At 43.8% G+C, this 12,844-nt stretch overlaps 1 protein-coding gene across 2 annotated transcripts in view; it reads right to left on the bottom strand.

The window, feature by feature from the left end:
• Window positions 1-12,844, bottom strand: part of LOC118509948 — a 67,530-nt gene that overhangs the window by 42,118 nt on the left and 12,568 nt on the right. For both annotated transcript variants that reach the window (XM_036051294.1, XM_036051283.1), the window contains exon 3: window positions 6,563-9,305. In XM_036051294.1, the coding sequence (XP_035907187.1) occupies window positions 6,563-7,779 (1,217 nt within the window). In that variant the 5' untranslated portion in view covers window positions 7,780-9,305. The remainder of the gene's footprint in view (window positions 1-6,562; window positions 9,306-12,844) is intronic.

The following is a 12,844-nucleotide window of genomic DNA, read 5'->3' on the forward strand; positions in this document are numbered from 1 at the left end:
AGTGTGTAGCGGTAAGCAAATATGGCTAGAGGAGTAGCAGCAACGGCGGAAAAAATATACATACACGTTAAGCAGGAAACGGTAAACGGGTACTGAATGCGTAGGACAGGAATGTCAAACATCGGAATAAAAGAAAATGTAGAAAAATTAATTCCATTTATTTTTAAATAGAGTACCAGTTTTTCGGCAGTGTACCTATTTTCGACAGATAGCCAAAAACAGCATATTTTTGAAAAAAATGTTCATTCAGCTTTAAAAACTATTTTCAATGTTTCAATTTTCAAGTACGAGGTTTTGGCTCATTTAGATCAGTATTTAACCGAAACATCGAAATATCTGTTCGTGATTAAGCAAATTAGCGCCTTAAAAATTTCGGTTTGCATTTTTTCTGAACAATGGAATTGGTTTAAAAATTATTCAATCCTCATTGAGTTTTTAAAATCCTGATGGTTGATTATTTTTTCGCTTTAAAGTCTGTCGAAAATAGGTACAAGGTAAATGTTGATTTTTGACAGCTCGATCCTGTGTAATCAGAACAAGTTTTGAGAGACGTCAAAAATTCACTTTCTATCAAGAATTTCTGAAGAATTCAAGAATTTTTATGAATGTTTTTTAAAATCTCATATCGAATATTTTCACCGAATATTTTGTAAATTAAATAAAAAAGAAGAATTTCATTTATCTCTTTATTCAAAATTGAGATAGTGCTTTCAGAAGAATAGAACATTTAAAATCAAACTATGATTTTCTTCTTCTTGGGCCTTCTTCTTCTTCTTCCTTGGCACTACAACCTCGGCCTGCCATTTCTGGCTTTCTGTGACGGACCTACGTACGGACCTATTTTCTTGGGCCTTACGACGTTTTAAATCATGTCCTCTTTCCGGCTAACTAAACATTATGATACCACGTAGTTGGATAGTCAGGGCTCACTTCGGGGGAATGCTCTAGATGGGATGGGATAGGGAATGCGCCGTGTGAAGCCCGGCACCGTTGACGCCTCCACGGCCCACAAAATCAAACTAACACTATGACTTAATTGTGCTCCATTAGCTCTCGGCGAAAAAGATTGCTAAGCGGTTACCCACTTGGTAGACAGCATTATTATCTCCGAAATGGGTTTTCAAAATAAACGTTGCCAAATCGGAATTTATAATGCACAATTCAAATTTTGTTTTGGGTTGGCAAATTTTTGTCAAGTAGAGTGTATGTTTTCGCACTAAACAACAGCAAATGACAAAACAACAAAAGATAGCAAGAGCGCAAGGAATTGAAAAACATGTTTTCGATTCGTAACTTATTTTTAAAATAATAAAACAAAAGGAAAATTAACTGCACGACACTGCAACAACCCGTACCGGTTTGTATGGTGATGAATATGCTACGTGGTTTTTGCCTACGGATGTGAAAACCAAAGATTTATTATTACAAATTTCTGATATTTTTTATTTGCATTTTGTGTGAATCAGCTGTTTAGAAAATGGTGGTAACGTTAAGGAATGTCATATTTCCATTCATTGTCCATGGTGTTTAAGATTTTTTTTTTCACGACTTGATGAAAATTAGGCCACCATTGCCTTTTATTTGTCCCATATCTTTAGGTCGGAATCCTCCTAATTCATGACTGGAGCGGGACTAGATTGTATCTAAGAGTCTTTATATAGATTGGGTGACTAAAATGTTAGTCCAATGCTTCGTCATATGCCATTAGTCACGATTTATTTCTGTCAAACTAACTGAAGCTTCTATAAAAGATTCAGACTTTAGCATAAAAGAGTTCGATAAGAATCCATCCACATGCTAGTTTGACTACCCTGCAAAACACTGAAATTACCAACGGTGATCGTTTCCAGCTTTTCTACCGAAGACAAGCGCTCCTACCCAACGCTTGACCTGGGGAGCTGAAGTTCGGTTGTTTACGCGTGTGCATGTAGTTTAACGGTACCCGGTGTCGGTTCTTTCATCGAATTTTCCTCAACTAAACAACGAGCGCATCACAACCATCTTCTCCACCAGACCCGGCCCACGTGTGTGTATGCTACCGGACAGAACCAACTAAACGCCACAACATTTTGGGCCAAACGTTTTCGCCTGTCGCTTGTGAAATGGACTCTTCGTGCGCTTCAAAGTTCGATCAAAACGGGGCAGGTTGAAGCGAGTGTCTCGGTACACACTTTATTGCGCCACCATTGCACCGTTTGCTACCGTTTTAATGTTTAGCACGCGGGAAAAGCAGGCCCACAAAAGAACGGCTTTTGCAGCGAATGCGCTACGATTGGGCAAGCACGGGGACCATACTCGGGAACTCCGGAGGAGGTAAACACCACCAGGCCTAATGTGAAATTGGTGAGGTTTTCTTCACTCTGCTAGCGATATTTGGACGATCAGCGGCAGTATGTATGGCGTCACTTTTGAAGGGGTGCGCGATTTAGTTGTTTATACGAGTGGAAAACAATTTCTCCCTCATAGATACTTCAAAACACACCAGGGCATTACTAACCTAACCGGTGAATCTTCTGGAGTTGCTAGTTGCAAAATTTCATTTCTCGAGCGATTGCCATCAAACTTTTGGAAATGCTTATGCTATATCAAAATGGAGTAAATTCGCGCCAGTAGAGTAGGAAAAACATGTTCACACGATTACATAAGCCGGCGGGTTAGCAAACAACGCACAAACCAAACAAACGAACAAGTCCAACAAATTTGCTCCAATTACTGCGCTAAGCCCGGAGGTCTTTCCATGCCCGACCAAACAACTCATTCACGATCGCATGCATGATCGCACTCGCAGACGGTCTGACGGGGTTGACAAATTCGCGTGCCGTTTCGCGTACGGGTATTGTACCTTTTTTTTTGCATACTCCGATCACAACTCCCTCCAGAATGGATGCGTTTCATGGGTGGGCGAAACTCCTTCACCGCACCACGTGATGTAATTTATTGCACACGACCGCCATTCCAAACGAGGCATCAGTGCAGTGTATCAGGTATGGATACAGATTAAAACTTGTACTGCGGATCAGGGTTCGGCAAAGGCCTCGCAGATTTTAATCGACTAGCAAGAAAATATTGGAAACTTTCACAAGAGACTAGATTATATTTTTCTTTGAAGTCAACGTGAAGGTATGGAATTCTTCTACTTTGGCTCTACAATCTCTGGAGATCTTGCCCGTTCATCTTTGGCTTCCTAAATTTGATTTAACCCGTAGCAACACATGACCCACAATGAAGTGTAATGTCTCAGAGTCCCTATACACTAACCGATCAGCCATAACGATAGGGAAACGATTTTAGATAAAGGCAACAACGCTCAAAGAATATCTCTAGAAGGCCTTGTGGGGTGGTCCGGTGGGCGATGCGATAACTGCGGCGGTCTTCACACGGTAGAACCGGAGCTCAAATCCCATCCAGACCGCCTCCAAGGCCGTACGCAAGGTTGACTGCTTTGCTACGGGTAAAATAAAGTCACAGAGAGCCAGAAAATTTGCTTGACAAAATATGCCGATCATTTGGTTTTGGGGTATCAGGGCTGGAGCCCTTATTTGGTAAAATAAGGACTGCTTTTGTAGACGTTCCGAGATCCCATCCGGACCGTTCCTCCGTAATTGGACTGACCATCCAACGGCGAGGTATCATTAAGTCTAGTAAGACAAAAACGACCCAAGAGGTCGTTGGGCCAAAGAAGAAGTTGTTCAGACTTTATCCGAAAAATATTACTTTAATATGCATGAATTTAAAAATCTATTCCATCTTCCCAACGTTGGTTGCCGTCCACTGGAAAACGTGATAAAAAATTACATCATAAAATTGAACCCCGTTTCGACCCGCCCTGGGAAGTTCATTATAGTTTTAGTGATTTATTGTTTATTTATTGTTTTGACAGACTCGGTGTTCTTCTCAATACGAGAAAAACCATTTCAACATCTTACAAGTCGGAGATACCCGAAAAACGAAGGGTTGTGGACCCTTTGAAAAAAAAATTGATGTTATGATAATAATACGAAAAAAAACCCATATGAGTTTTTTATAAAAGCAACATGTAATAAATAACAAAGTGGTATTGGTAAAAACGCAAAAGATTTCAAATATAAGCATAAAAAATATTAAACTCTAGTATAAGTGTATTATTGCAGTGCCTTGAAGCATCAAACCAACCATAACAAACACACACAGAGCTCAACGATAAGTAACTGCAACTAATCGTTAGAAATTGAACATTTATTTTACAAACAGCCTTAATCAACCATCCCTAAATCGGTACTAAATTCGAAAAATGTAAACAAACAAACATCGCTTACCGATAACCACAGTAAAACAACAAGCTATACAACACACGGGTCTTACGTGGACCGTCTCGAAACTATCAACACGCCCGTCAATGTCCAGCGTTACGTTCGATTAACCGTAGCGATTAAAAGCCTGTTCGTCAGGTACACCGAAACGAATTAAATATTTTACGGTCGAGGGTGAACATTCATTGCTCCAGCAGAAAGGAGGAAAAAAACCGATGAGACGGTCACTGCAACACACCTTCGGCTGCTGTGGTGTCACGAAACAGCAGCAAAAATGTGTGAAAATGTCATTTGTTTTTGTTTTTGCACCTAACAGCGAAATGTCACCTTTGTAGGTTTTGCAAAGTGCAATAAAATGCAATTTAGAAAAAAATCCTCTCTCTCTATCTTTATCTTTTTTCTCCCATATGGTTGAAGCTATTTAACACCTTCTTGCTAATTGCCATACAAAAACAAAAACAAACAAACGTCATCTACGCTTTTAACACCCTTTGATTATGATGATTCATCTCTCCTTTAGTTGTTTGCTAAAACTTGGTCTCTCTCTCTCGCGCGTTCTCTGTCTCTGTCTCTCGAATGCACCATTCATTGCACCTGCATCTGGTGCTGCAGCCGAGAAGTCCTGCAAGTTCTGCACCACAAAAACGTGAGCATGGCGTGACCTTCAATCTTCGTACAGGCCCCCAAATGCAAAAGAAAAAAAATATATCAAGAACTCCCCGTTACAAACGATTCAGGCTTGGGGACACACTGACTGGTGCATTGGTTCGCAGGATGCCAAGTGTTGAGATAGTCCTGCAAAACCCGGGATATTGGAAGGACACAACAGCAAAAACGTCGGACCCGATGTCGGAGTGGCGCATTTGACCTTGAATCCTTAAAAGCCCTATTTAACGCATGCAAAACCACTCATTAAAGAACGCACACACACACACACACGCGCGCTAGCAAAAGCCATGTGGGCAAAAATGGCAGCGCGGTGCACGGACGTCATCGGACGGTTTCGTCTTATCGAGCGCATTTTATTGGCAGCAGCAGCAACAGCCGCACCCCGATGAAAGTCGTCTTTGCTGCTAATGCGTCTCCTACACCTACATCTTTAGCGGGATTGCCTTGAACATTCAACGAGCAATAAAAGGATAGAGAGAGAGAGCGATAGCAGAGAGAGGACGGTTTTGGGTGGAAAACTGTTCGAGACGTAGTTGATGGTTTGGATCACTGCCAGGATAGTTTTCGAGCAGTAGTTCATTTCTAACGCTTTCTTTGATGTACATTCAGGCGTGTCAAACCTCCTTCCATATCAAAGCGCAACCTTGAAGCAATGTGTCAACAAAGGGCAAAGTTTTGGAACAGAGGTCTAGCAAAAAAAAAGTACATTACCAACCATCAAAGAAATTTTAAGGAATGTTATTTCGCAAAAAGGTCCTCAATCGCGGCCAAATCAAACGCATGTAGGCACGTTAGTCCTTGGCTGTAATCCAACGTACGATTTCAAAAGAATGCAAAACTTTAAAACAACAGCTACTCGGTTTTCTTTTGCTTGGAAAAATTTCCATGCAGCAGGTCAACGTTAACTGGTGACTAAGTTGTTGTTTGGTCACCAACAATTTGATTAACATCTGGATTTGAGTTTTGTTTTGCTCTGTGGGTTGAGAGCCAGTTATTGGCAACAATCCATTATACAGAACAAAGTGAACACGTGTAGGATATCGTGTGACATTGCTAATGTGACCTTAAATTGTGAGAAATTCCATTTGCTTTTCCATTATATTAGCATGGCGTTCAGAATTTGTTGCTATGGTTACGAGGGTTAAGTTGCTCGTACCTAGATAATAAGTCCTGCAAACCGGGGGAAAATAGAAAGGAATTTAGTGGTCATTGCGTTATTGGAAAGGTTCGCACTACAACCACAAGAGGTCTTGGCATGCCGTTGCTGTATAGTAGGTCCAGCGTACCAATTGAACCATATAGATACTTATCGAAACCTTCAACTTGTAACAAGCGAATCATCTGAAGGATAATCAGACCATTCTTCCTTTTCTTGGCTAAAAGATCTCTTAAGGCCTCATGCCTGACATTTTTGGCTTACTACTTATCAAATTTGGATGGGATTAGATCGCCAGTCTTCAGATATTAAAAGAAGTTCTCTCCACAAAAACGAATATTTGAATCCTTGTGTTGACTCCCAACACTCTTCGGAAAAATTGGACAACCCTGAGGACTAATGATCAATTTACCACTGCAGCGCATCAGCTCCGATCTGTCTCTCTTACCTTTTGAGTGTGACGTTCTTGTTGCCGCCGAGCTTGTTCAGCTTCACCTTCTTGCCGCCGCCGGTTGTGGCCGAACCACCGGCACCGGTCGCCGAGTCCGAGTCACTGCCGAGCGAGACGTCCGCCGCACCACTACCCATCTCTGCCGTTTCCAGCGGCAACGGAGCAACAGCGGGTGGTGGTTCCGTCCCCATTAGGTTCCCGTTCAGACTGTTCATCGTGCGGCAGTTGCCGTTGGTGGTGGTGGTTATGCGCGAGGTGCTTGAAAAGCTGGAGGAAGCTGGCCTCGGTGGGTCGGTCGTGGTGGCGGCGCTCGTGACAAGCCCCTCACCGTTACGACCGGCGGCGTTCCACTCCTGCCGCTGCTCAACAACACTCGTATTCCGCAGATTGTTTGCACTGACCAGCATCCGATGGTGCTCATCGTCATTGTCGCCACTGACGGCTATGTAGCCATTGTAGTAGGCACCTCCACTACTGCTGGTGTGGTTACCAGCAGCTCCACCACCACCACCACTATTACTACTGCTGCTGCCCGGACGTCCCACTGGACCACTCACACAGTTGTTCGTCGGTTTTAGTGCACTGGCCAGCTTGGGCGTTGAAGCTGCATGATTCCCGTTGGTGGGCTTCGTCGTATGTCGACCGTTCGTTACCACTATGAGATTGTTGAAGTTTTTGTCACTCTTCACCGGACCGGGACGCCGTGGCCGATCGTCAATACCGACCTCCCGCTCGTCCACGTCGTCGTCGTCCTCACCACAGCCGGTACCGGCCAGCAGGTTGGTACTTTCGTCGCACAGATCTGGTTCCACCTCCTGCTCGTCCTGCCAATGTCCCGAACCGTGGCGTGTTTGACGCCCCTCACCCGGGCCGAGCAGTTTCGCGTCCGTTCCACCAGATCCGATCAGCTGATAGCGATGGTTGGCGGTACCGTGTTTGACTGTGGGTTTGATGATGGAGCGCACCTGTCCGGTACTGGCGGAGGTGCTGGCCGAGATAGTACTGGCACCGGTGTTACAGTCGCGCGCGATCGTAGCAGTAGCACCACCAGCGGAACCTCCGGTCGACACTACCACGCCACCGCCAACACTGCCACCTCCGACTGCGGTTGTTGTGGCGGTTGTTGTGGTCAGGTTGAGACTTAGATTACGCGTTGCTGCTGCAGCCGCTGCGGATGGTGATTTTTCCTCGACTGGCAGCATGTAAGAGAGCATGTTGGCAGCAGTGCAGCGAGCGAGTGCGCTCGCATGCAGTTGCAATTGCGCTCACGCGTCAGCAAGGGTAGCAGCGCAAGATGCGACCGTGGTACCGCTGCGCCAGGAACAGTAGGTCGCCGAGTCCGCGAGAATGTTCTTGTGTGTGTTTGTATGTATCTGTGTGAGTGAATATGTGAGTTGAATGGGCAAATCAACAACAACGACAACAAACCGATATATTTAGCTCGGGAGTGAGTTCCCGGTGAGCGCTCGGGAAGCTGCTATTCTCTGCGAGTACGTACTAACGTCCGTACCGTGCCGTTATACGTGTATGTGGGTGAGTGAGGACTGAGCGGATGATGATAAACACACTCAACAAATAAACGGATCGTTAGCAATCACACTAAACACGACATCACAGATACTAAACAGACTGCAAGGAACTGAACTCGGTGTCGTAAACGCGCCAATTGTTTTGGAGATTTCGCACCAGGCCTCGATTAGCTATGCTGCACTATTATGCCCAGATGTTCAACACTCACTGACGCAGCGGTAAATCAAACACATAACCATACACACACACACGCTTAAACAGTTAGTTTTTAGTTGGACACATCGTCGCGGATATTTCTACCCAAAACACGAAACAGCCTCCGAAAAATCCATCCATAAATACCCTGTGGCAATGAGCTGGAGCATCTGGACACCGGATGACGTCTTCCGTGAGTTACTACTTCTCCGGAGCCCCGTTATGGTATTGGTTTGATTGAAGTTTGATAGTGACACCACACGATTGCCGTTTGTGGTGACGCCTGGCACTACTAATTGAGGATGGTCTCCACAACAAACAAACGCGTTGCTGATCGTTTTGCTTTGTTTTTATCCACTTTTCCTTTCGCAACTCACACAATATACTACAAAACGCCCAACAACGGGCCACTCACGGATACGGATCAGGACGCTCTCACGGAACGCACCAGGATATTTCCGTTTATGCTCTCGCTTGCTCTCTCTCTCTCTCTCTCTCTCTCTCTCTCTCTCTCTCTCTCTCTCTCGGTTGCTTTTATCGAACGGCCAGGTTGATAGCGGCGGTTTGTTGTCGTTGTTGTTGCCGTGTGGAGGTGTGACAGCGTCACCGGTCGCTGTGTATGCCGGGTGACGTACGTAGAAACTGTTCGATTTAAAAGCACGGCAAAACACACACACTACACACAGGCACGCGAGGATAAAACAATTCTAACACGCAATACGCACGTACACACGAACCGTCGTACTGAGCAGCATCGGCACTCTTTGTGATGTGAGCGTTTGCCCAAGATTTGCGAACCGTTGGGATGCGTTTGTTTGACACATTTTTTTTTTGTTTTTCAATCACCGTGTTATCCTTTTCTCCGTTTTGGCACCCACTAGCAACTGGGGAACGTTAAACGGTACGAGCTTTGCATCTGATGAGTACCAAACGGGGGGGTCTGGATAAGTTGCGCAACTTTGTTTCACAAAAAACACTGTTAGAAACTCAGGGACTTCTGTAACGTGTGTTAGCACTGTGGGAGAGATTAAGAAAAGAGAAATCGGTTAGGTACATACAAATGTTAAGTAACTGCAAATTTTAAAATTCAAGATTGGTGATCCTGAGCAACCACAAGTCTTATACAGGTATTGTTATTAGTTTTAGCAGCCTTTCCTGAACATATGTCTCACAATTTTTTAGCTCAATTTGTTCTTCTACTTTTGCACTACGAACTCCAGAGATCGTAGAGACCTCTGAGGTCTTTTGACTCCCCTGAAATAAATTAGCTAGAGAGTCAGTCCAGCGTATAGGGAGACGATCCGTATGAGATTTGATAATGGTTCCTTTCTGTTGGACACTGGAATTCAATATTGTCTGTTAGAGGTATTTAATTTGAAGATAGTTTTTCTTGGCCTAACGTCCTCCATGCCAGATTAGACTTATTGCTACATCTCACCCTTGTAGTCCTTGCCACGGAGGAACGGTTCAGATGAGATATGATATCTGGTCCTGTCGTGTGGAGAATGCAGCTATTCTCTGTTACCAGGCCGTGCCAAAGTATATCATTGAGATAAATATCCCGGTTACTGAGCGTCCAGATTTCAGATTTCAGGACGATATTGAACAGATTTCAATAGCGTCCAGAGTTCGAAGAGTTGCTTGAAGTTTTTTTATTGCTCTCGGTAAATTATTTGCTGGAAAGTATATTTTTTGGCTAAAAGTAAAATGTTTTCAATGCTTAAAGCACGCCAATTTGATACAACTATTCTAGGCCACAACCTAAGCATCATTCAAAATAAAATAAAAAGTCTTGGAACTAACATTTGTCCTTAGTAGAGCGAAAAATGTTTTAAAACATCATGTAGCCGTAGTCTTAGTGACAGTCAAACTATGCCCGAAACAGCATATGTTTGGTCAAATCGTCTGATCAACCTGCTGTTTGGCTTCTGATATGACACCTGCGATAAATTAGCGTTTACTACTCGTTTGAACCTCTGCATTTTTTTTGCTCCGCAGTATGCGTAATTCCAGGTCCTGTCTTATTCCTAGTTGAATATCTCTTTTGCTTGGCTTAACGATTTTCTAGGTCATGTCGGCCATCAAATCGATCTAGACTGGTGAATCCCAGGTAGTTGGATAGTAAGTTCCCGGGGGAACAGTGCGAATGGGTGTCCGATCCGTAGTCTTGGTCCTAGTTGACTATTTCTATGTTCCTCACGATTTATCTGAAAGCCATGATAAATGTAGTGAAGACTGACTATCCAGCTACGTGGTATCAAGAAGTCTAGTACGCCAGAATAGCAGGCATGACCTAGTGCTTGGCCTAAACTTCTTCTTCTTCTTCCTTGGAACTACAACCTCGAGAGGTCTCGGCCTGCCATTTCTGGCTTTCTGTGACTTAATTTTACCCGTAGCAAGGAAGTCACCCTTGCGTACGGGGAGGCGGTCCGGATGGGATTTGAGCTTCGGTCCTGTCGTGTGAAGACCTGCGCCGCTGTCGCCTTTGCCAACGGACCACTCCATCTCCAACACTAAGACCAAAACAAGAGCAGCAGTTAAATGTTTAAGTAGTTTATGACTTCGCCTAGTCAATAAAACGACAAGAAAGGTATAAATCATTAACGAGACCTCATAAAAAAAATTGTCATATAAAAAATATCTAATTTACTTAATTAGTTTGCTCTCCTTCGAACTTAAAAAAAAGGAAACACATACAACATAAATACTTAAAACATCATTATCGCCACACACGCATACAACGCGTTGCAGCAATATTGCGCATCAACAGTCTGCCATAAGAAGCAAAGCAAAATAGGGAAAGGAAAACCCTCCCCCTATACTAAAGGATTGACAGATACCTCTTTATATTTATCGGAAAAGCATAACACTAATGACCCGCACTTAAGGATGACCTCTTTATTTTTTTTTTCGCCGTCGCCGTCCATGCACGAGGACGAGTGACTGGGTGTGAGTGCTTCTTCAGGGGGAGCTATTTTATATGTCTGTGTGTGTATGTGTATGTGTGTGTGGGTATGTTTTGATGTGGCTAGGGTACGATAACTAACACACACATGGAAGGTACGCCTTCCAGACGGTGCAACTAAAATCAAATTCTGCTACTATTACACTCGAACACCCACACAGATATCCGTCAAGGACAAAGGCTGATTGGTCGCGTTGGTGTTAGTTGCGTTGCGTCTCTCATCTGGTATGTCTATCAAAGCGGAGGGTGTGTATGTGTGTGTTTTCTCTCCTTTCTTCCCTGTGGTCGTTATCTTCAACGAAAATCCCCATCTATCTCTACCATAAAGTTCCATTTTCCCATCAGCAAACAGGTTACAGGGAGAAATGTCAGCTAAATCGGGGACAAAGGCGGGGATGATTCCAAACAAAGAGAAAAAGTGAAAAGTTAGTTTTTCTTTTACCTATTTTTTTGTCGCCCCGAACCCCACTCCCCAAAGATAATACCCCCCCCCCCCCCATGCCACGCCAGTTTGGAAGTAGAACGGTGACCGACCCACAACAGCACCGGTGCCAAAGAACGCTGGCCAAACGGTTGGTGCCAGCGCACGGATGAACTATTAAAACGGAAAAGAAATATTGATTTTCAAAGCATTTTGGCATTTTCCCGGACTGTACCGGGCGCGCTAAACAAGCGAACCGAACCCAACAAAAATAAAGCTGCTCCTATGTATGTTGCACATCGCCGCGCACACATTTACACACCACCAGAAAAACACACGGGAGCACGTGTACAGATTTACTGATACACACGCGCGCGCACACACACACGCACATAGTGTACAGCGACGATTGATTTCCTTTTAATATAGACTCCCTCACCGGGTAGTTGTGATGTGGAGGTGCGAATTAGTCTGCTTGGAAATCGATTAAGACAATACACACACGTATAGGTAATAAACATTGAATATTACAATTTTTCTATCAAGATTTTTGAGTATATTTTTATAATACACTTCACTCTTCTCTCAAACGCTCGTTTAAGGCACGAAAAATCATCTAACAACGCTCAGTTAGGTGTTGAACGCTGTCAGATATCCCATTAAGGGTTAATGAGGACTATATCAGCGATAATAAAGGATAGCGATTCCTGTGTGACGTTCATGAACAGTAAGTTATATTTGTCCAATATGAGATAAATAAGATTGGGACAAATTAACTTCCAAGTATAGTCTTACAGGATATCTTAGGACCTCGTCCGTCTATGTGTGTAGTTTAGAAAAGTCTTTACGGTTTGGATCGTCTGGTGTCATTCACATGACGTGAATTCAGACCACTAGACTCTAGCCTAGTCTGATTCACTGCGCAATAATGAGATCAACGTACTGCTTACATAGCTGGTCTTATGGGTTCAACAATTCTGGCTGACCATCTCTCCTCTCTTAAACTGATAAATTCTTCCGTTTTAGACAGAGTACATGCGTCTCTGATGCGTATTTGAATGCTGGAACTTGAAATGTTCCACATACTCCCAGTTTCGTCTATATGGGGCCGAAATTCCAGACTGAATACCTTTCTCTCAAACGCGGCGAAGAGGAATACATCAGCCTT

This window comes from Anopheles stephensi, chromosome X (genome assembly GCF_013141755.1).
Source record: "Anopheles stephensi strain Indian chromosome X, UCI_ANSTEP_V1.0, whole genome shotgun sequence".
NCBI lineage: Eukaryota > Metazoa > Arthropoda > Insecta > Diptera > Culicidae > Anopheles > Anopheles stephensi.